This window comes from Lissotriton vulgaris, chromosome 1_1 (assembly GCF_964263255.1).
Source record: "Lissotriton vulgaris chromosome 1_1, aLisVul1.2, whole genome shotgun sequence".
Taxonomy (NCBI): domain Eukaryota; kingdom Metazoa; phylum Chordata; class Amphibia; order Caudata; family Salamandridae; genus Lissotriton; species Lissotriton vulgaris.
The window spans coordinates 2,103,071,455-2,103,095,948 of NC_141685.1; the positions used below are offsets into that span (position 1 = coordinate 2,103,071,455).

Here is a 24,494-nt window from a genome sequence, read left to right on the forward strand (position 1 = left end):
CACTCGCTGCTGCTCGAGACGCTCCCTAATTTTAAATGCCAGAGTACGACCCGGCCTGCCCGCCTCGCCGTATTGTCTGGCTGTATGTCTACGGGACAAATACTTAATCTCCGCCTCAGCGAATGAGTCATACTCACCAATCAGTTCTTGTATCCGAGCTAACTTGGCCATCGCAGGCTTAACCGCATAATCACTTTCCAAGCCACGCAGTTCGTTTTCAGTGTTTTGGAGCTGTGTTCGTATATCTCTAAGTATACTCGCAGCCGTCCCGATGCACACCCCCTTAATGGTGACCTTAAAGGCCTCCCAGAGTGTCGCAGCGTGCTCAACAGTGCCTTTATTTACCGCGAAATATTGAACTATGGCCTCATATATCGTCTTCTCATATAGGGGATCCAGACGCGCTTCCGACCGCAACCTCCATGTAAAGGGACGGTGCAGCACCCTCGGACTCCTCAGGACTAGTCTCACCGGGTTATGATCCGACAATGTGCGAGCAAGGGGCGCAACATCCTTAACCCATTCCATCAGCTCCTCACCAATCAGCCAATAATCAAGCCTTGACCAGCTTCCATGCAAAGGTGTCGCGTGCGTACCCTCACGCCTCTGCGGGTGTCGCCCTCTCCAGACATCACACTACCCAAATTCTTCCATAGCCCGTACCACTCTCCCAGCAACTCTAGGGGTGCGATGCGAAACGGGGTTCGATTTATCTAGCTGCACATTCAGATAAGTGTTTAAGTCCTCTCCCCAGAGAATAGGGGCATTCGGCCAGTCTCTCAACTTCCCACAAATGCGGTCAACACACCCGGGGTCATCCACTTTCGGCCCATACATATTCATGATGATGACCAGCACGCCTCGTAATTTCCCACACACCATTACACATGTCCAGTCATCATCTGTATATGTGTGTAGCGCCTGAAAGTCCATTCCTTTCTTAACCAAGATCATCACACCTCTCGCGTATGAAGAGTACGAAGCAGCCAATCGAAAGCCTGCCCATCTGCACATTACTCCACACTCAGCTAGCTTAGTCAGATGCGTTTCCTGCAACAATGCTCTCTGTATCTCATGTCTATTTAAGTATGGGAACACCTGCCTCAATTTTTTGGGAGAATTGAGGCCTCGAATATTCCAGGTTAGCATTGCACATTTATCCGCCATCAGACAGTATAAATCCAATTATCTATGGCTATCAGCACAGGACCCAGAAGGGCACGGCTTAAACTGCTGTAACACAGTACAATCTCTACGAGAGCATCACATTGTAGATTACACAGTTGACTAGGTTCAATAAAAAAAAAAACACAGAACAACCAAAATCTTCCCAATCCCAACCACCCCCCCAACTCCCACTCCAACCTCCAAATCAGGTCGAGTCCAGTCCCCCCCACCCACCCTCAAATCAACCGCCATGTGGGGAATACCCTCTTGGGGAAGAGGCTCAGCAACGTGTACACGCACCAAAGTGCGGCCGCCGGACCTACCCAAGTGTCCCATCTGCCATGCCACAACCTCATAGTGCAGTAAATAACAGTCAGCAGCTCCCCCCAGGGTTGCGTAAAGAAGCATCAAGTAAGAAAAGGAACCCCACCCCCGCTCCCCCCCAACGTTGCATCTGACATGTGTCACATTAGACTAAACTGGACCAGAACAGGCATACTTGATAAAGGCACACAGGTAGCCATTTGCTATCATATCATTAATCTGCATCATCAAGTCCTGACACCGCCTGCTCATCATCCACCTGTTTCCGTCGCGGTTTTGCTTTGCAAATATGTTTTGTGAACTTTAACGCAGATTTCCCATCAGTAAAGAAGTGGGCCTGTTCCTCGTGAGTTATCTTCATTATCGCCGGGTATAGCATTGCGTAAGGCACAGCCGCCTCCCTCAACAACTTCTTTACTGGCACAAACTCCTTTCTCGCTGACTGTACAGCCAGCGTGTAATCTGGAAAAAAGGATAATTTATCTCCCTTGTACATCACCGGCTCCTTTGCCCTTGCCTCTCTCAGTATAGCGTCTCTATCTGCATAGTTGAGCAATAATCGGGCGCGACGACGCCCCTGGTGTAGGTCTAGGTCCCAAGGATCTATGTGCCCTTTCCACTATCATCACATTAGAGAGAACGGGTCTGAAGAGTTCACGCAGCATGCCATCTATAAAGGGCTCCATTTTGGGTATGGGCCTAGTTTCCGAAAGACCAATAATGCGTACGTTATTACGCCTGGAGCGCGCTTCTAAATCCTCATTCTTTGCGCTAATCACCTCAAGTATCTTTTCCATTTGCAGGATCTGTGAGCGTGCCGTAGCCTGTTCATCATGGCCATCAGATACACGATTCTCAAGAACATCCAAGCGGTGCTCATGCTTGTCCACTTTCTTTTTAACTATATCTAATCCAGTCGCTAAGGCGTCGATTTTGCTGTCTATGGATTTCATCCCCGCACGTAACTCCTGGAGTATCGACATGGTGTCATCCTCTGCGTCTTCCATGAGACTCAAGGCACCTCGCGAATTACCTTGTTCTCCCATGCCATCTGTCATGCGCGTCAGCCTTTTATTCTCAAAGTGAAGTTTAGCTTGTCTAGGCTCCGACTTGCCCATGGCTGTCCGCTATGTAGTCAAGAAGCCCAGTAGTACCAACAAGCCAACTGGAGAACAACCTGCAATGTAGGCACTCCACACTGCAATCCCTGCAGCTGCCCCATTGTGTAGCACGCTCCCGTGGGCCCAGCTGAAGGGCCCCAGAAACCGACGTCGCTCAGCCCGCCAGCAGGCGAGGTTCCCCTATGGCACAGTCTGAGCCTCCTACCTCGCAGCACTGCTGCTCCTCACACCTGGGCCACAGCCGATCAAGGTGCACAAAGTTGACCAGTCGCCTGCGATCGAAGCCTCTCACTCTCTGCCCAGCGGCACAGCACTCGGGCAGGTACCTGCAGGCCAGCACAGGTACTTTCACCGTCCCTCGCCACCACGAGGCCCCCGCAGCCTCTCCTGACCGTATTCCGGTCCGATAGCGTGCTAAGATGGCTGACAGGTAGCACCCCCCAGGCTCCAAGAGTCAGCCCAGCACCTAACCAGCAGCAGTGAGCAGTGCCGCTCCAGTCGCGACCCCCTGTAACCCCGCCGCGTAGGCCCCACAAGGTGCCGCCTCACCATAGGTCGCCGCGCGCCGCAAGGCCCACGCCGCCCGGCCAGCCAGGCCCGACTCTCCCAGCGCCTCACTCACCCCACCGGAGCCGTCCGTGTAGGCCCCGTCTCTACGCTGTCGAGCAGCGAACACCAGTGTCTCCCAGCGGGGCAGCGTCCCGATCAGCTTCAGGGACAGCAGTGTCCAGACAGCCTTGTGTAGCAGGGCGCAGGCCGTAGTCCACTAGCCAGGGGGGGGCCGCGCACAATGCCGTCCGAGGCCCACCTCCGCAGCAGGAATCACTCACTTTGTCGGGCCGCAGCACCACAACAGTCAGCCGGTCCCAGCCTCGGGGCCACTTGCACGGATCGCTGAATCCCTCAACGCCGGCCCACTCGCAATAAACGCACGAGGAAGCTTCTCGAGCTGAAAGTGCTCAGGCCGCTTGTCACGCCGGCGCCATTTTCCACTCTCGCCGCTGCACACAGCCTAGCTCAGTCCAGGTAGTGAGCGCAGGATAGAAGCCCACCACTCGGCTTCAAATCATGCCACAGACTTCTCAGTACCCTCTGGGGTTTTTTTTTTTCGAGCATAGCAGATCCCAAAAGGATGGTATTTGTCCAGTATAAGGTTCCGGCGCGCGGAGCTCCCCTAACAGTCAGCCATTCCGCTACGCGCCGAAGCCACGCCCCCATCACATAGTATTTGTGTGATTGGAATTGAGGGTTTGTAAACCCCTTAAATATCTTAAAGAGCTCCTTCGAGGAGTTATTTGCCTCCCGTATTCGCATGCCTAAATGGTCTCTTATCACTGTATTATAGCTTTTTGAAATAAGCTTTGTGTGACAAATAGGCCTGTTTATCCTGGACGATGGACTCTGTCAAACATTAAAGTTTCCTTGCCGAATCCCCTCTAAATCAGAGGCTTGCTTCTAACTCAAGCACCTTGTGTCTACAAAAGTCTCCAGTGTATGACGCCTTTCGCTGAACCAGATCTACAACTTGTATACTACAGTATCTTCCTGTCCCTCTCCATCCTACTGTCCTGAAGAAGTCCGCCACGACTTTTTGCCTAATTAACGCACCTTCCCGGGTCTAAACGCAGATGCTCCACACCCACTCATGTCCTACGGTTTCATCGTCCCAAAGCTTATATAAGATTTGTGTCAGGGTTTTGAGAAAACATGGAAAACAAATTATAGAAGGACAGGTGTTAATTGAGTTACTGATTTTACTGTTGTACAGTCTCCCCTGTTGTATACAATCCTTTCATGCACAATATCACATTGTCCCGTTATTCACTCCATTCACATATTCACAAACATGTCACATATTTGTCAGAACAATTCGTTTAATGTTCTTCTCACAGCCATATATACAAACTGAAATAAGAGTCTAACTGTTCAAATCACTTAAATAACGTTTTTGGTGTGTTTCTTTTGGCCATATCAAATATGGCATGCTAAGAAATTGTTCAATCTGACAGAACCAATTGTAGTATTTTGGTTAAACTCCCAGGTTCTGAGGGATACAGGGCTACCCCATTCTTATTAACGCTCTCTAACTACAGCAGTCTGTACAGTGGTAAGAATTGTATCCTCGCATTTCTGTGTTTTGTACACATGTGATTTGTATGCAATGGGTACTTACTGTATCACCTTTGATATAGGTGTATCCGGTTGGTCCAGCTACTATGCGGATCACCAGGTTAGTTGTGTTTACATGTGTATTTGTAAATGTTTGTAAGCTATCATGCCAGCTCGTACGGAACGTAAAATGTTTGTATGTTCCCATGTTCCTGTGTCCAATAGTTGATAAATCAGGTCTGAATAAATCGAAGAAAGGTTTCCTCATTCTGCGTAATCCAAAATGTATGTTCTGCCAACATTTAAAAATCCTAAAATGGATTGTAGTCTTTTCAGAGTCATTGGGGGTTGGAGCAGTGCACATTTTTTTTTTAATGTCTCAGCAGGCTTTTGCCTTCACTTGACAACTCATATCCCAAAAACAAGACATTGAGATGGGCAATTTTTGGATTTTTTGAAAATTAATTTATTCCCCAAGTGAGAAAACCCAAGAATTATGCAGTGTACTCTTTCCAAGTGTTCCATTAATTCATCATCTGTCCAATAAATATCTACATAGGACAATGCCTCCTCATCAAAATTTTGAAGTAACTGTCACTCTGGCTGAAAACAGCCCATGGCTATTCTTTTACACCTGAGGTAAACTGCATAATTGCCTTTGTCACCATAGCACCGAAAATGCTGTCAAACATCGGCTTTCAGGCACTATATTCTGGGAGAAGAAGCAATTTGAGATATCTAGTGTTTTGTATTTCTTCCGCTCAATGTTATTTGTTAGTGCGGCAGGGTGTGCTTTTTGTACTTCGCATGCGCTAGTAGATGTGTTTAAATGCCAGTAGTCTAATACTAGACAGTATGATTTGTATGGTTTCGTTACAGGAAACAAAGGATTGATGAGGTGCGATTTACTATTAAACCTTGGTATTCAAGTTGTTCAAGGAAGTCCCTAACTTGTTTTTTAGCCTTATGCTTTATTGTGTACTGTCTCTGGGGTTGAGGAACTGATTTTAATGGGATTTCGAGATGAGGAGACTCATCATCCTACCCACCATGATTGCGGTATAGTGCAGGAGCAAGCGCTAACACCCACTTCTTGGCATATGAATGTTTAATTGATTCTGGAATGAGGTCAAAGAAAGCAGGTAAAATGATCTCCCCCGCCCCATTTCCCCCCCCCCCCCCCCCCCCCACCCCACCCAACACCCACCTCTAATTCGGAACTCCATTACCAACTCAGATGGCCAATCCTTTTTCAGTCAAAAGAATATCTCCAAAACGAGAGCTTTGTTCCTGGCTATGTCCCCCTCAATTTGGAGCTTCATTTCGTATAAACAATTTGGGACACTTACCCTTGTATCAGGTGTTTCCATCGTGATATGCTCATTCAGCGCCACTACCACCAGATAATCCATCAGGTTCTGGCGATCTATCATGACTTTTGCCATGCTGTCCAGCATTGTCACTGCCCATTCCCCATTCAGAAGCAGAGTCCTCAGTAGCCGCGGCATGTCTTTTTTTAATCCTAGTTTCCTTCTTCTTTTTGAATTGAGGTTTAGGAGTTTAATGTTTGCCTTCTTTTTTAAGGATATAGTCCGAAGTGCGATGTGTTTCTCTTTTCGGCTTCATGCTCTTCTGATCTGTGCTCTGACATTCCACTACTCTCCGAATGTGTGTCGGATGAATCCTGAAAGGAACTTGTGTTGGTATCCTGATACCTGTCAGGCTTTCTAATATTATCACAGTTTCTAAAATGTTACTTCTTTTCAGTGGTTTCCTGTTGAGGAGACCCACCCAGTGACTATATTGTTTTTGTTTCTTGTCCCATTTCTTCTTAGAAGAATCGGGTGCTTGCTTAGAGTTATCCTTTTCAGAATTACTCTTTACCTGTGCTTTCGTAAGTCGGGCTCCCAGATTATCTCTGCCTAGCGCTGCATAGGATTCTTCAATACGTTTTTGCAATTCCTCCTCCTGTTGTGAATGAGTGAACCCCCCTCAGACGTTGGTGTAAAGCCAATGCTGCTGCTTCCCGCTTTATGTTACTTAACATAATGGCTGATACCGTGGCAAAATTTCAGCCCCAAGTCCAGGGCAGGTGTTCCCCCATACTTATTCTGTACTTGTTTCAATACTTCAGGTAAAACTGCTATTGAAAGGGGTACCATGAGTTCTGGTGTAAATCGCAGCGAAAAAGTGTGAACCATGGTGAACAAGGCTTTTTACCCAGAGGATGGTGTCCATATATTATTTTGTTGGGGCGTGCTAGGTTAATCCTCCTTGTAAATTCATTCAGATAGGGCTGGGATTACTGTTGCCATGTTATGATTTAATTCCTTTTGAACTTTGCATATTTTGACTCCATTTCAGGTACTTGCTCAGCTCGCCACTTGAGTCTCTAGATTCTGTGTGCTCATCTGTGTACAAAATATTGCTATTTTGATGTGGGGTGAGACTAACAGCAAGGTTTATGATCTGACGATATTGATTACTCTCAGGACAATGGTTATTAGGGAAGACGCCGGATTGGGGTGTCGACTTGGAGGTAGCTGAACTCAGATAGCGGGATATACAGTGCTACTGGGGATTGGAATTACGAATGTGAAAGCGTACTAAAGCATAGACTCACAATGATAAGGATGGACGCATAATATATAGATACGTTATTTTACTGAACATAGGATATTGGAGAGAAAAACTTACCAAGAGAAGAGGTCACGACTGAGGCTCAGTGTACCAATCTTCCCTACCCGTAACAGGCTGGGATGGAATTATAACCAGCTTGGAGGTGAAATCAATTTGGATTCTATCTTATACAGCCCTGATGAAGTCGTGGGTGAGCTGCCCGAGTGACGAAACACATGTCGGCGTGAGCTGGAACATCTGTTGTAATATTAAAACACATCTTATCAACGTGAAGAGATACATTAATTTGTTGATATATGTATGGTGGTGTGCTAGGTTGTACATTCATTAGGGAAGTTGTTTATCTGATTAAACCGCAATAGACTGTCAAACATATAATCAGTAGTAGTCGGATTTTTCAGATGTCTGTGTCCACGCAGGGGGAATATACCACCAAGCGTCCATTGAGAACTCGCCGACCGGCCGCCAGTAATACAGAGATGGTATTTCTCCCAGTTTGTCTCTGCTCCTTTGCTATGTGTTCCTGGCAGTGAGATTCGAGATATAATCTTGCGCGTTCGTGTGCTCATTGGTTTCCATTTGTATGACATTTGAATTCAAATTCCCTGTTACTAACAATCAAGCATGTAAGTAACACTTTCTTAAACCCGACCCATTACCATGCATTTATCTAATGCTTTCTTCTTCCCATGGCGTGCGTAAACATAGACATTTACTATAATCAAAGGGAAGCCTATGGTTCTTGGACCATCGGACAATCTTCACAGCTTGGAGATGGGGTTCACCTGTGTCTGGGACTTTGGCATGAAACAAGACCTTAGTGTTGACATACATTGTTAGTCCACCCTTGGAATGCCCTTTTGAGGTTGTCAGAGGAGTTGATGTTATTAACTAGGTTTCTTTCAGAATAATTAAATGAAATAGAATGTATGCAGAGATGCACAATAATCTTCTTAGTCAGGTTTCTGGCGTAGACCTGTCACATTCCAGCAGCAGATATTGAGTGAGTCAACTGGTCCTAGTATAACATGGGAAGAACAATGGCTTCTCTGGGGACTCTAATCGGGTAAAGTGTCAGAAACTAGAGTGACGAAAAGCCAAGCCCAGTCTTGGATTTCATCTCGGCTAACAGCACACAATGCACTTTATGGTTGGAAACCATACCCCTACACTCTTTAAAAATGAAGTAAAAGCTATCCTCATGGCTAAATACACTTGAACTATTATCTCGATCTCTGTTAATACTCTGCACAGATCTGTACTACATGTTTGACATGTTGTTTATTTGTATTAGTTGTCTTATTACTCACATGTTTGGCTTTGCAGCCACCTATTTGTACTGTTAGATCTATTGATTTATCTGTCTGACTATGCTCCCTCATGTACCCCTTCTATGTAAAGCGCTCTGATATCTGCAAAGATCTTGTCGGCGCTATATAAAACTTTCAAAATAAATAAAAAATAAAGAAATTCGGCACTGATAGGGTTACGTAGCACAGCCAGCCTCGGATTGGTAACGCGGGCACTCGGGCAATGCCCGAGGAGCCGGTGTCTGAGTTCCTCCTGTGGGCTGCTTTTTTTTTAGCAGTCTGGGGCCGATTTGGCGGGGTGTCTCTATTTTCGGAATACAGCCAGCGGCCCAGTGGGTGGCTGAGTGGCCTTTCTGCAGGCAGATGGGCGCTCATTACCACCCTCCCTCGCCACCAACACCGCCGGTCCCCACCCCTGGTTTAGCAACAGGCAGAGGTATCACTCCCTTTGTCTCGCTGGCCGGCCCCTTAATGTATGCACATACTGAGCGGAGCAGGGGGCCTCAGTAGGAGTGGCCTCACTTGTTTTCAGGTGTGTTTCACTAGTGTAAACTAATGCGTGCATTTTTTTAAGCCCGCCTCCTTCTTTTTAATTGAATTACGCTGAAGCAGTGATGTGAGGAATGGCAAATGAGGGCCGATTTTTTTTGGTATGTGCCCGGGTCGATTTTCAATCCCAATACGACCCTGAGCACAGGATATGGGGTTTTCCCTTTTTCTCGTTTCTCATTGGCCTAGGCTCTGAAACTGGGGATTGCCTGGGGAGAGGAGCTCCTGCCTATGCTTGGGGGCAAACACTTGGCCAGCTAAGCTTTAGGCTAGGGTTTTTTCACATCTATACATTTGACGTGCTCTAGCTTACCTTCACTAGTATAAATATATGTTCCTCCGCCTATCGTTCATGAACAAATTAGTAGTACTTAAAAGCTTTCTTGTTCAAGCATTTAGTAGTGTAAACCTTTCCCACAGCGGCAGATGTATCTGTACTTAAATGAGAGCCTTTGCAATGGAGACGCAGAGATGAAGCCCTATTGTTCTTGCAGGTCCCGTCTCTGCAATCTGTATAAATCATAAGCATCCTCTAGAATATGAATGAGGTTGGATTTTCTGCAAGTGCTTGCTATTGCAAATGGCATTTTAGCACTGTGCCGAATTAATACATCTGGTACAGCACGCAGATTGCAGAAACACCACACAGCGGAGTGGCCCAGGCAATAATATACCTGGTGTGAGTGTATTAATTTTTCAAAATCTACAGTGACTGATCAGTTCTTATGCTGCCCACAGATTTCTTAGTTGCATAAATCTATAAATGTGATCAGATTAATGATTTATGGTTCATGCGAAAATGTTCCCTTCTTGAAGTTGGATTGTAAATCCAAGTAGATTGCATGTGTCAGTGTCACATTTTTTCGGTTTCCTTTTTTACTGCATTCGGCAAGTAATACTATTGTGTGAACAAAGTTAAATACAGAAGAGATTTACTACTTCTAAAAGAAGACCAACGAAACTATGTTCCCCTGCCCAGTCCCACCTCGCAATTACAACTCGATGTGTAATAAACACCCAGGATTTGAATGGCATTGGATATTATTATTGCAAACATTTCTGTTCTAGGTAATGAATGAAAAACTTCAGCACTGCATGGAGTTGACGGACATGATGCGTAATCACCTGAATGAGAAACATGCATTGCGCCTCGAGTGGATGATCGTCATTCTCATCACGATTGAGGTATGTGCTCTCGCATGGCTTTCAGTAGTATATATTCTGCCTTCACTGGTTCTTATACATTCATCAGTGCCTCTTTCCTCTGATGGGCTGTGAGCTTGGCATCTCACATAAGATGAGCATTGAGCCTGCCACACGTGTGATTTGTCACTGCTAATCTTTGTTTTTGATGCGATGTAGCCTCAATCCATGATTTGCTTTCGTCACACCCTGATTTTGCTTCGTTGCTGTTGGTCAGCGTAATTTACTTCTAGGCCTTGTTTTCAAATGTGCTTTGTATGTTGTCACAGCTCTCTTCCGTGTGCCGGATGCCACTTCGTTTCATCATATGTTTATGCCCAGTGTATTCAATGCTGCACATTTTAAAGATATTGCAAGTCACCAAACAGTTCTGAGCCCATATCGAGGAAGACTTCAAAAACAAATGTCCTAATAATTTCACTGAGGTAACTTTCAGTATCCTTTGTACATGCTTTCCTGCTCTAGAGAGAGCTACTTCTTTTAAAGAAAATTCTCCCCTGTCCCCTCAAGCTAATAGTAAACTTTATCCATGTCAAATAGTGACCACATCTGTTAGCATTCCAAAAATGGCCACCCTGAACAGGATTATAAGTAGTGAACACCCAAACATTTCAAGCAACCAGCAGCTTTAAATGTGTTTTGGAAATGCAACTTTTTGTCATCATCATACTATCAGTTTCTGAAAATACACACTTTTCTACGAAAGAACAGTTTTTAATTTGGGCAAAGAAACTCAGTTTCCTAGATGAAAATCAGTTTCTGAAAAAATATAACTTTTTCTTCATCAGTGTACAAATGCCTTACTTCAGTTGCCCAGTCATTACAATCGTAGGTCCTATGAATGCCAACCATGACACTGTTATGGGCTGACTCTGCTGGTCGTTCAGGACTCTGTTTCTGCTCGGAGATACTGCTCGGGCGCAACCGTGTTTTTCTGTGATCAGTGCATGCACGTGAGTGTTTGTCTGCCTCACAAATGCCATGGAGGTGTTGGCCAGGAGAGTGCTGTTTATTGAGGGTCAGTTTTTAACTCAAGATATTGAGCCATACTGAAACGATTCTCCTGTTTAGCCGTGACTCTAAAATGTTCGACAAAGCGTGAGAAAAAACATGGAACCATTTTTGCTCAGCTAATTTGGACATCAATCAATCAATCAGGGAATTTATAAAACGCACTACTTACCCGCCAGGGTCTCAAGGCGCTGGGGGTAGGGGGGGGAGGAGGGGGGGGGGGACCGCTGCTAGTGGTCGAAGAGCCAGGTCTTGAGCAGTCTTCTGAAGGCCGGGATGTCTGCGGTCTGTCGTAGGTGGAGGGGGAAGGCGTTTCAGGTCTTGGCGGTGCGATAGGAGAATGGTCGGCCCCCGGCGGTGGTTCTGTGGATGCGTGGGATGGAGGCCAGGGACAGGTCGGCGGAGCGGAGATTCCTGTTGGGCACGTGGAAGGAGAGTCTGCTGTTGAGGTAGGCTGGGCCGCTCATGTGGAGTGCTTTGTGTGCCTGGATCATGAGTTTGAATGTGATTCTTTTGTCGACGGGGAGCCAGGGCAGGTCTCTCAGGTGCCGGGTGATGTGGTCTCGACGTGGGACGTCTATGATCAGGCGTGCTGAGGTGTTCTAGATTCTTTGGAGTCTGTTGATGAGTTTGGATGGGGCTCTGGCATAGAGGGCATTTCCGTAGGCGAGCCGGCTGCTGACGAGGGCGTGGGTGACAGTTTTCCGTGTGTCCGCAGGGATCCATCTGTAGATCTTGCAGAGCATACGGAGGGTGTGGAAGCAGGAGGAGGAGACTGCGTTGACTTGGTTGGTCATGCTGAGCTTGGAGTCAAGGATGACCCCTAGGTTGCGTGCGTGGTTGGTAGGTGCCGGGGGGGTTCCCAGTGATGCAGGCCTCCAGGAGTCCTCCCAGGCTGATGGGTTGGGACCAAGAATGAGCATCTCCGTCTTGTCTGTGTTCAGCTTGAGCCGGCTTGCCTCCATCCAGTCGGCGACAGCCTTCATGCCCTGGTGCAGGTTGGATTTGGTGGTAAGGGGGTCCTGGGTGAGGAAGTGTCACGACCGCGTATCCTCAGGATCAGGGCGATGCTATATAGGGTCCACCTCCAGACTGCCCTACACTCTGAATATCAAATACCACAGAGCATAAGGAAATCAGGTGAGGGAAAGGGCCGGAAGGGACTGGAACGGGAAGGGAGGCTGAAACGAGAAAAGCAAAGAAAGACCCTATATAGCATCGCCCTGATCCTGAGGATACGCGGTCGTGACAGAATCACGTAACCAGCGCCTCGGCAGGCGGGGAACTAAATAGACGTTGACGCCTCCCCCTTGCCAAGCATTCTGGTAGTTGTAGTTCGCCTCTCCTTCAGGACGAAACCAAATTAGTAAACGCACCAAAATCCATATCATGACAGTATATCCCTCCTTACCAGCGCCTTCTTGCCCCCGGCTTACCCGGATGACTGGCAAAAAAGCAGTCTGTCACGACCGCGTATCCTCAGGATCAGGGCGATGCTATATAGGGGTCCACCTCCAGACTGCCCTACACTCTGAATATCAAATACCACAGAGCATAAGGAAATCAGGTGAGGGAAAGGTCAGGAAGGGAGGCTGAAACGAGAAAAGCAAAGAAAGACCCTATATAGCATCGCCCTGATCCTGAGGATACGCGGTCGTGACAGAATCACGTAACCAGCGCCTCGGCAGGCGGGGAACTAAATAGATGTTGACGCCTCCACCCCTGCCAAGCATTCTGGTAGTTGTAGTTCGTCTCTACTTCAGGACGAAACCAAATTAGTAAACGCACCAAAATCCATATCATGACAGTATATCCCTCCTTACCAGCGCCTTCTTGCCCCCGGCTTACCCGGATGACTGGCAAAAAAGCAGCAAATTGCAATAGGAGCATGAACCTCGGAACTCTGTTCCCATGAATCATCCTCGGCAGCATACCCCTTCCAGGACACTAGAAACCACAACTTCTTCTGCCTGAAACGGGAATCCACAATCCTGCGCACCTCATATTCCAGATTCCCATCACGCAAAACAGGAGGGACAGCCTTCCTGCGAGCCGCAAAGGCTGGTTTCAATAAACTGCAGTGAAAGACAGGATGAATCCGTAATGAAACTGGAAGCTTAAGTTTGTATGCTACCGGATTTACCCGTCTCACCACAGTATAAGGCCCGATGTAACGGGGATGAAAAATGCTCCGGAAACGGATATTTTTTGTTGAGAGCCACACTCTGTCCCCCACCTTATACTCTGGCCCTTCCCTCCGATGCTTGTCTTCCCATTTCTTGTATGAAACCTTTGCCTTATCCAAAGAGGCCTGCACCTTCCGATGGATTTTCAAAAGTGCCTTCACTTGGCCAGCCACCGTCGGATGATTGGCCACATCGCAGGGTATGGTCACAGGTAGGATGTTTGCATTGAATCCGGAATTCGCCCGAAATGGTGTCTCCCCAGTGGAACAGTGCCAAGCATTATTATACGACAGTTTCGCGAGCCACAGCAGAGAAACCCAAGAATCCGCAGCCTCATCCGCATAGCCGCGAAGATATTTTTTCAAAGTCTGATTCAGTCTCTCTGTCTGACCGTCAGATTGCGGATGGAAACTGGTCGACAAGGCCGCAGAGATATTCAAAGCTTTACACCAGGTACGCCAGAACCTGGCCACAAACTGCGGGCCCCTGTCCGAGATGATAACTTGCGGAACCCCGTGAAGCCAAACCACCTGAGATAGTAACAACTGGGCTGTTTGGGAAGCTGAGGGGAGGTTTCTGCAAGGGATGAAATGTCCCATTTTGGTGAAACTATCCACCACGACCAAGATGGCATCATTCCCTTTATCCATGGGCAAACCCAACACAAAATCCAAACTGATGACCTGCCATGGCCTCGATGGGGTTGGTAATGGCATGAGTAACCCTGCTGGCTTAGCCTGTATGTTCTTAGCTCTCGCACAGGTTTCACACTGGTTTACCCACAGCCTTACATCCCTTACCAAGCCTTCCCACCAAAAATCCCTATATAGCATCTCCCTGATCCTGAGGATACGCGGTCGTGACAGAATCACGTAACCAGCGCCTCGGCAGGCGGGGAACTAAATAGATGTTGACGCCTCCCCCCCTGCCAAGCATTCTGGTAGTTGTAGTTCGTCTCTCCTTCAGGACGAAACCAAATTAGTAAACGCAACAAAATCCATATCATGACAGGAAGAGGATCAGTTGTGTGTCGTCGGCGTAGGAGATTATGTTGAGGTTGTGTCGTCTGGCGATGCGAGCGAGGGGAGCCAGGTAGACGTTGAAAAGCGTCGGGCTGAGGGAGGATTCCTGCGGGACGCCGCAGATGGTTTTGGTGGTTCCGGAATGGAACGGGGGGAGGCGGACTCTCTGGGTACTGTCGGTGAGGAAGGAGGAGGTCCAGTCCAGGGCCTTATCTCGGATCCCTGCGCCGTAGAGGCGTGTGCGAAGTGTGTGGTGGTAGACTGTGTCGAAGGCGGCGGAGAGGTCCAGGAGGATGAGGGCTGCCGTCTCGCCGTTGTCAAGTAGGATTCTGATGTCGTCTGTGGCGTTGATGAGGGCGGTCTCAGTGCTGTGGTTGCTGCGGAAGCCTGACTGGGAGGGGTCTAGGATGCTGTTGTCTTCTAGGTAGCAGGTGAGCTGGGAGTTGACGATCTTTTCGATGACTTTCGCTGGGAACGGAAGCAGGGAGATGGGCCGGAGGTTCTTGAGGTCGCTCGGGTCCGCCTTAGGTTTTTTTTGCAGGGCGTTGATCTCGGCGTGCTTCCAGCTCTCAGGGAAGGTGGCGGTTTCGAAGGAGAGGTTGATGATGTTACGCAGGTGGGGTGCGATGAGGCTGTCCGCCTTGTTGGCGATGTGGTGGGTAATAGGATCAGACGGGGAACCTGAGTGGATGGTGTTCATGGTCTTGATTATGATTCGGTGCGGACGTCGGTCCAGGTGGTTAGGAGGTCGTGGTGGGTGGGGATCGGAGTGTTCGTCGTGGCGGGGTCCGTAGGGTTCAGCCGGGGGTTGAAGCGGTCGTAGATGTCGGTGATCTTGCGGTGAAAAAGGACAGCGAGGGTGTCGCACAGGGCTTGTGAAGGCGGGATGTCGTTGGAGCAGGAGTTGGGATTGGAGAGTTCTTTCACGATGTTGAAGAGCTCTTTGTTGTTGTGGGCGTTGTTGTCGAGGTGGTCTGTGAATGAGGCTCTTTTGGTGGTCCTGATGAGGTGGTGATGGTTGCGGATGGCGTCTTTGTGGGCTGCGCGGTTGGCGGGCGTTCTAGAATGAAGAATGTTTATAAAATGCTGTAGTCTCACTTAAGTTTGATAATTTCGGAGCTGTGCAGCTGCAATAAAGCATTTATGGGAGTCTGTGCAAGATGTGAATAAATATCCAAAATGAGTGGTTTAATGTCCAACTGACCGAAAGTGATACAGTTTGCTATTTGTATGTGATGTGAGAGCTTGTTATGTCCTTAGAAAGCACCTCCAAAACACATAAGCCATGTCATCATGGGAGTGCAGGTTAACTATTTAGGTGTGTTACAGAAGCTTTAAAGTGACTATGAAATGCAGCTAAATGTGATTGGAAGTGCTTCTTTCCGTTGCCACAATCCAATCCTCTTGTGAGGAGGTGTGGGCGACCTCCATTGCCGGAGGATGCATATCTTGGCTGTGGATAGCGCCGTGTGTAGGAGGCGACGTTGTGGGTGAGAGATGTTCGGGGAGTCTCTGGTGTCGTGCAGAAGGTTAACGGGGAGGAGGCGTAGAGGCATGGAAACTCCCATGGTGTCCCCACTGTAGGACCAGAAGGGCTAAATAGAGGGGCAGTCGCACTGAATGTGGGGGAAGTCGCAGCAGGTGTCCAGACCTCTCCAACACCTTGAGTGGGCCAGGTGGTCGGCTCTCTGTAGCTTTGCTGGGGTCCAGTACCACTCACAGAGAATCTTAAAAAGGCAGAATTTCAGCCGGGCTTCCCAGGTTCCCCTATCTAGGGCCTCCATAACCTCCACCAGTCCTCTTCTTCGACAGTGAACTGTAGGCAGCCCTTGCAGAGGCCGTTCGTGCAGGAGGGGTTGGGAGAAGAGGTAATTTGTGTGTGTGCTGTTGAGTCCCGACATCACTTCCTTGTGCCGGCCCCACACGGACAGATATTCCACTATCGGTGAAGACTGCAGGGCCTAAGGGCGAGGAGCAAGACATCGCCGCAGGCATTGCTGCACGGGTGTAATCCAAATTCCTCCTGTAGGTGGATGAAAGCTTTCAAGTCGCCGCCCAGTAACTCTTGGTCCAAGGTCCGTATGTCTTTTTTCTTTCAATCGGGGCCAAAGGAGTGTCTGGTCGTTTGTACAGATGCTGTCAATGCCCCATATCGGTGTCTTGATGTGTAGCTGGTGGTCCACGCCTAATAGGCAGTGCACATGGTGCCATGCTTTGAGTGGCCGGTATCGGCGCATGCAGAAGAGGTAGTTGGTGGGGTATGGTCTCCGTAAAGGGGGCCAAGACCGTTGCTGCAGGCGAGGAGCGAGCATTCTGTTACCCCTCTGCGGGGGTCCAGTGTGCCTGGGAGCAGGTAAGCGAGCTGATAGAAATGAAGCGCTAAAGAGTAGTGCTCTACAGACAGGAGGCCCAGACCTCCACAGGAGCAGCAAGCCTCAAGTTTGGGTGCAACTTAGTGGGGGCAACTGCAGCCCCAGACGATGGCCGGTATCCGGATGTCAATGAGGCGTAGAGTAGTTAGAGGTACTATGACTGGTAGCATTCCCAGTGTGTATGTAAAGCGCAGCAGTGTGACCTTTCCTACCTCCTGCACTCTACCCCACGTGGAAAATCCCAGAAGGACCCATTTGTCCAATTTCATCTGCTCAATCCAGGGTGTCAGGTTATCCATGACTATTGCTTCCAGGCCTCTATTAACTAAGACCACCAGGTGTTTGAGCAGTGAGGTTTTCCATTGGAAGGGATAGCCATGGATTGCAGTCTTTGTGGTGCCTAAGGCGAGCCTGAGGGCTTTGCTTTTGTCCCAGTTCAACTTGTATCCGTATAGGGCAGCTAAGTCGTCGATGATTTCTAGTAATGCCAGTAAAGAGTGTGGGAGATCCTTGAGGATAAGTAGAATGTCATCTGCATATAGATACACTTTTTAAAGGCCTCCTGCGTTGTGTATTCCCTCTTTGAGCGGCGAATGACAGAGGCTAAGGGCCCCTTGGCCAGAAGAAACCAGAGGGGGGAGAGCGGGCAACCAGAGTGCAGAGGTTATTCCTGGAGGATCGCCCCCGGATAAAGCCGACCTGTCTATGGTAAATGAGAGAAGGTATGACCTTACTCTGGCGCACTGTCAAGATGCTGGCAAGGATTTTAATATCTCCATTTAGCAGGGAGATAGGGTGATATCTGCCGCACTCTAACGGGTCTCTCCCCGGTTTGAACAGGACCACGATCACCCCTCTGTCAGAGAGAGGTCCTAGGGAGGCTATCCGTTCCACCTCTTGTAAGGCGGCATGTAGGAAATAGATTGCTTCCTCCCCCGACCATTTATAGAATTCCACAGGGAATCCATCCTCGCCTGGGGCCTTGTGGTAGGGCAGCTTAGAGATGGCCGCTGCGATCTCCTACTTGCTGATGTCCCCTGCTAAGAGCTCCCTGCCCTTGTCCGTCAAGCGTGGGAGGTCAACTCTCTCGTGGAACATGATACCAGTTCAGTGCTGGCTGGCACTTCCAGGGCTTAAAAGGGTTTGTTAAACGACGCAAATTCATTGACGATGCCCTGGGGTCGAGTGAGGATTTCCCCTGCCACAGATCGGATAGTGGGGCTGGCCACTGCAGCCTCCCGTTGTCTCAGATGTGCCGCTAGCAGGCGGCCTGCTTTTTCCCCCAGCTCAATTTTTTCATTTCAACAGTAGTTTCTTTGGGAAAAGCTGGAGGGATCTAAACAAACACCCCTTTCTGAATTTAGTCTACTTTTCAGAATTCTGTAGCTTTCCCAGTTTACCCATGTGATTCACACTGGTTTCCATCACAAACTAAAAGTAGGTTGAATCATAAAAATTAGGAAAAATGGGTTAGCTCTTTCAAAATGCCAAAAAGGTGGTAAAAAAATGGGGGGGTTTCAGCTCTGCATGTTCCTGGAAGTTGGGAAAAATTGTGACTTTGTAAATGTAAATCCATATTTATAAAGCGTGAACTACTTACCCTTACGGATCTCAAGGCGCTGGGAGCCATCGTGGAAATTAAGTGAGCTATTGCCCAGAGTCACATGGTGCTGAGCTGAGCTGCCGCCAGAGCTCGAACCGTGAACCCTGTGGTCCGAAGTCATCTGCCCTGGCCGCTGCACCACACCTCTCCACTTAGAAAAGCAAACCTTTCATTGGTGATATTTTTTGGTGGGGAAAACAAATATTTTTTGGGGAGCACTTTTTTCCTATTTCCCCCCCCCCCCCAAAACAAAAGTTTGCTATATTTTGGCTATTTTCTCAGTCTCCACCAGAACAATCCACAAACCATACGTACCTTTGTCATCCTCAGGATGTTCGGAAAAAAGGACGCTAATTTGGCATTGATACCTTATGTGGAAAAAAGTTATGGAGGCCTAAACGCTAACTACCCATATCCCCACAAAGGGCTTAGCACGGTAGGGGGACAGCAGAAGGGTTAAAAGGGACCCGTTTGGAATATATGATTTTACTTTATCCCAGACATACACTGACCATTCTTATTAAAGGCAGGATGAATTTTATACGCATGCCATTGGAGGTCGACAGCACTAGAGGCAATTCAGTGGTCCTAAGGAAGCCTAGCAAACCTGCACATTTCTGAAAACTAAACACCTAGCGGAATCCAGGGTAGGGTGATTTGTGTGGTTCCCATCATGTTTTCCTACCCAGAAGCCCTTGCAAACCTCAAAGTTTGACAAAATATATACATTTTCCTAACATTTCTGTAAGAAAAACATTTGGAATCTGTGGGGAGCCACACATTTCCTACCACCCAGCATTCTACTAAGTGTACCAATAAATGTGGTTTCTCACTTGTGTGGATAGGGCTAGTTCCTGCAACAGGAAAGGCCCTAAAACACAACCTGTGTACATCACATTTTTTGACTGAAAATAGAACATTTTTGGGCAATGTGAATAGCTGTGAATTTTTGGCCCTAGCTCAGCCGGCTCACCTAGGGAAACCTAGCAAAACTGTCAAATTTGTAAAACACCTGGGCGAATCCAAGGTGGGATGAGTTGAGTAGCACTTTAGAGGTTTTCTTACCAAGAAGTCCCTGTGCACCTCAAACTTTGACAAAAAAACACATTTTCATCACATTTCTGTGGTGGAATATTCTTGAATTAGCAGGGAGTCACAAATTCCCTAGCACCTATCATTCCCCCAAGTCTCCTGATAAATATGATACATCACATGTGTGGGTATCCCTAGTGCTCACAACCGTAGAAACCCAAAATACAATGTGGAGACATGATTATTTCCTATTACAAAAATGAGCTGATTTGGCAAGGTGGGTAGTTGCTTTTATTTGGCCTGAAGTCACCGGGCACCCCGGGAAGCCTACCAAACCCAAACATTTCTGAAAATTACAAACCCAGGAGAGTCAAGAGTGGTATGCCTCGCTTGGATCTCACAACGTTTTCTTACCCACAATGCCCGGCAAACCTCACACTTTGCCTAGAATTGCACATTTTCCTTGCATTTATGTGGCGTAAACTTCCAGAATCAGCAGGAATCCATAACATTCCTGCCACCCAGCATCCACCCACTTATCTCGATAAAATGCTGCCTCACTTGTGTGGCTGGGCCTAGTGCACACAACAGGCACATATTAAACTAAGGATAATTGGAGTATCGTGGAGCAACTCTCATTGATCGGTTTGATTTGTGCCTGTTGGGGGCACTAGGCCTAGTCACACAAGGGGGGGGTATCATTTTTATCAGCACAAGTGGGGGAATGCTGGGTGGGAAGAATGTTGTGGATCCTTGAGCTTTCCGGAAGTTTACATGACAGAAATTCAAGGAAATTATTAAAAGACCGAGATTTGCACAACATTGTGGGTAAGAAAATGTTGTGGGATCCCCATGAGGTACACCACCCTAGACTCCCCCAGATGAATATCTTCCGGAAATATTTGTGTTTGGTAGGATTTCCTGTGGGGCTGCCAACCCCGGCAGGTCCAAACATTAGATCTACCCCTACTGGTGATTTCTCCACATAGAGTTGTGGGGCATTTTATATCTTGAATGCTAGGCCCAGCCATATGAGTGGGGTAACATTCTAATCGGGGCAATTGGGGAGAGGCATGGTAGTAAGAATTGTGTGGATCCATGAGGTGTCCGGAAGTTTGCACCACAGAACTGGAAGGAAAATGTGCAATTTTAGTCAAAGTTTTCGATCTGCAGTCTATTATGTGTAAATTAAAAAAACATGACATCTAAACAACACACCATCTTGGAATGCCCCAGGTGTTTAGTTTTCAGAAATGCCTAGTCCCGAAAAGTGCATCCATTCACCCTAGAAGTAAGACGATATTGGTACCTAGCCCAACTCTCCGACCCGTATGTAAAGATAAAATAAAAAAATTGAAATTTCCTTTCTTGCCATAAATATGGGGATGCTTTTGTCCCCAGGGGGAAGAAAGACTATGGGTCATACTAGAGGTGGAGGCTAGGCCCGATGTGTGGGCATGCCACCGCCATAATAAAAATATACCCTGGTGTCTTGTGGGCTTTCTGCCCACTGTCTAGGATATGCATGCTTTTCCTGCCCAGGGCAACCATGCATAACTTGGCAGTCCCAGGCAAGCAAAAAGAGCATCAGAAGGCCTGTACTAAATTGGGTGGGCGTTATCATTAGTCGACTGCCCCGTGACAGAAGGCCTACCTGCTAAAGATTAGTGATGGTGGAGCCAGCTGTGCTTCTACCATAGAACACATGGTGGTTCCCCACCTCTAAGTAAAGGCAGGGGAACTATGGTTGTGCGGTACAAGAGATCTGCTGATTTAGGGCGCGGTCATTTCCCCAAACCCTTAATGAGCCTTTGACATTTGTCTCTGAAAACTGCGAACTGTACAACACTCAAGGAGGCTAAGGTGATATTGAATAGTAAGTGGGCTGGAGATGAGAGCTCCTGCCTTCCACTTTACATTTTATGACTGTCCTATTGACCAGTATTTAGCAATAAGATTTGCTGCCTGCTGATTGTCACTGTTAAGAATAATTAAGACCACCCGTCAGCCTCTGTATGGCATGATCTTAGGCCACTTAGCCTAATTCTGGGTTGCTCTACTTGTTACATAACCACCTGCAAAACTGCATCACCTTGCCATAGAACCAGAGTGTTAACAGGTAGCACTGTTGTTGAAACATCAAAATAATCGATATAATTATTGTGTTCTTTATATCCCACAGGTTATGTTCGAGCTTGCTAGCGTCCTTTTTTGACCCTTAAAAAGAGACATTGTGAAGAGATGTTTTCCGAATACACATGGTCTGCTAAAGGTGGAGCTTAAAGTCGCAATCATCATTAAAAATATTTTTTTCGTGCACAACATAGACATTGTACTTGAAATTCGTTGGAATGTTGAAGAAGCTGTGAAATAGTAGTTATTTAAATCCAAAATTATGTATGTGTATATGCTTATGTCATAAAGATTGGACTAAACAGTTTTTCAATTCTGTTTGCTGTCATTTTGATTGTGATGATTTACCACTGTAGATTAAAGATATTGTCAATCAAATGTCCTATTGTCCTGGGTTTAAATTTCAAAGTAAACTTGGTAAACCATGTAATATATTACATAATTTGAAGTGAAATTGAATAGCTTTAGGTTCTTAAGTAATCTAGCAAATCGTCATGGACTAAGTAAGATTATTTAGCTAAAAGAGCTCTTGGTAACGTATACAACAGTGATCAGTCATCATTGCATCGCTCCTTATTAAGTAATTGAGAAGAATGTATAGCTGACCAGAGCAACAAAGAATAATAATGTGTAGTCTATTATTTAAAAGACTTCTTAAGAGAGCTACTTGATTATCTGCAATAGCTCTATATAGCCTTGGAACGAGTACGAATGGAGTAGGAGACCTTACGGTCTGGTGGATAGGGCTCTGGCAAAGAAAATCTTCATTTCACACAGAATGTCCAGACCCATACTGACATCAAGGGGAATGCAATTGATTGGATATTCACATCAGGATTATACTTGTTCTCCATAGATCATGTGCCACTCATGTTAACAGATCATGATTTATTAGTATTTTCGTTTATTTTACCCCTCTTGCAAGAGTGTTTGCAATTTTAGAACTGTACAGGGGACCAAATCGACCTGTTGATGTGCATGACTACACCCAAAGAGGTAAATCATGCCTTACATTAGGTAAATGAGAAAGCAGCCCTGAAGACGGTAGCTGCCTAGAGGAAAGAATGGTCTCCACAGGAACGTTTGGTTCTCACCAGAGTTGGGGTCTATATAAAGGTTTGCAGACAGAGTGATAAAGAATGGCAGTTTTTGAGCAGCGTACTCCGGGATAAGGAGATTGCAGACAGGAGCATGAAATGAATAAAGCAAAATAATAAACTTTTTCGGTGTTAACAAACTTTGATTAGAACAGTACAACAGAAATCATTGCATATTTAGTAAGCAAAATCTCTAGTGGCACCATCAGAACCCAAGCAGACTGGCTAAAAACTTCAAGAAAATGCTGTGGTTTGGTCAGAACATTTAAGACGCACCACCATGAGAGAACTAAGAGCCACACACATGGAGACTACTCTTTAGGGGGTATTAGATATGTGATTAACCGAAAAGGGGGAGGTTTCCAAACACTATCCTCTTGATCAGCTCTAGATCCCTGCCCACATTTCATTTTGTGAGTGTCCTCAACTGTGACACACAGTTTATTACATTAATCAGTTTCTTTGAGAGTGCTCTGAGCCCTCAAAATTAATTTGTTTACACATATGCATAAAATTCACCTTTGTACTTGAAAATGTGGTATCGGGACAATGATCACTATTTAATAAGGGACTGGATCTACTGGATGTGACTCAGTAAGGCTTTCAGGAAGGAAACTGTATTGATAGATATCAGAAATATACTATTATGGGTTAGAGTTAGGAGTGACTACATATTTTATTATTGGATCTGTAGGTACTTTTCATACATCAGTTCACTCATAGCTAGTAAAGACCCTGAACCAATATTGTTATGGCTTGGGTCATGCCTTTCTTGATGTGGTAGTAATAGAAAATCAAGGTAAAGTACTCTACTTAGAGTTGCTTTGTTCCACAGGGCTCAGCAAGCCCCATAACTTTTTCAGTGGATACACGATATTGGTGGTTTTGGTGAAAACTGCAAACACTCTTGATATTGGGTGGGCGGGGGGTGTTGTGGGTTGTAATGTCACTAGGCATGTACCAATTCCTGCTCAGAGTTCCTATGCCCCTCACTAATCAAAGTGTTGTGACACCACTATAGCCCAGTGCCATGGGTGCAAAATAGTGTTAGTGGTGAGAAGAATACTAGGGTGCTATCCTCCAATATACACAGTGAGAAACACGTTTCTGAAGTAAAAAGATGAAGTACCTGGAATGAGTTTAAATAGCTGCCACATAAGGAGAAGCTCAGCTGTAGCGTTTTGGTTACAATAAAAGGCTTGCACCTTGGCACTCACTGACTCTGAGCACAATGATTAGAGGCTATCATGAGAAATGTCCCTTCTGTCTGACTTACCTTGCAGATAGCATACCGTGTGAGCTCAATGAAGGGGTCTTCTTGTACCTGGCTTTAGTGAGCGCTTTACAGCAGTGAACCAGAACCCCCAAAGCCAAGATGGACATGTTTATTGCTTGAGGTTTAAGCAAATAGCAGGAGAAACTGAGAAGATGGAATGCAGTCTCCTACACATTAGGCAAATGTACAACAATACTGGCACAGAAGCAAACCGGTTCTGGCTCAAAAATTGATCATTATACATACTTTGGTGAGTTTTCCTTATCTGGCTTGGTTTATTAACAACCGGAATAGTAAGAAGGGTTCAGAGCTCAACTGTTGCATGGCTGAAAGCAGGCA

The 24,494-nt window shown here is 46.8% G+C and overlaps 1 protein-coding gene across 1 annotated transcript in view; it reads left to right on the forward strand.

Annotated features, from left to right (window-relative positions):
• The window catches only part of RMND1 (required for meiotic nuclear division 1 homolog), a 372,302-nt gene extending 350,142 nt beyond the window's left edge, over positions 1–22,160 (forward strand). Inside the window, exons 11-12 of the mRNA XM_086921342.1 lie at positions 10,289–10,405; positions 21,832–22,160. Coding sequence (XP_086777468.1) covers positions 10,289–10,405; positions 21,832–21,864 — 150 coding nt within the window. The 3' untranslated portion in view covers positions 21,865–22,160. The remainder of the gene's footprint in view (positions 1–10,288; positions 10,406–21,831) is intronic.
• The last annotated feature ends 2,334 nt before the right edge of the window (positions 22,161–24,494 follow it).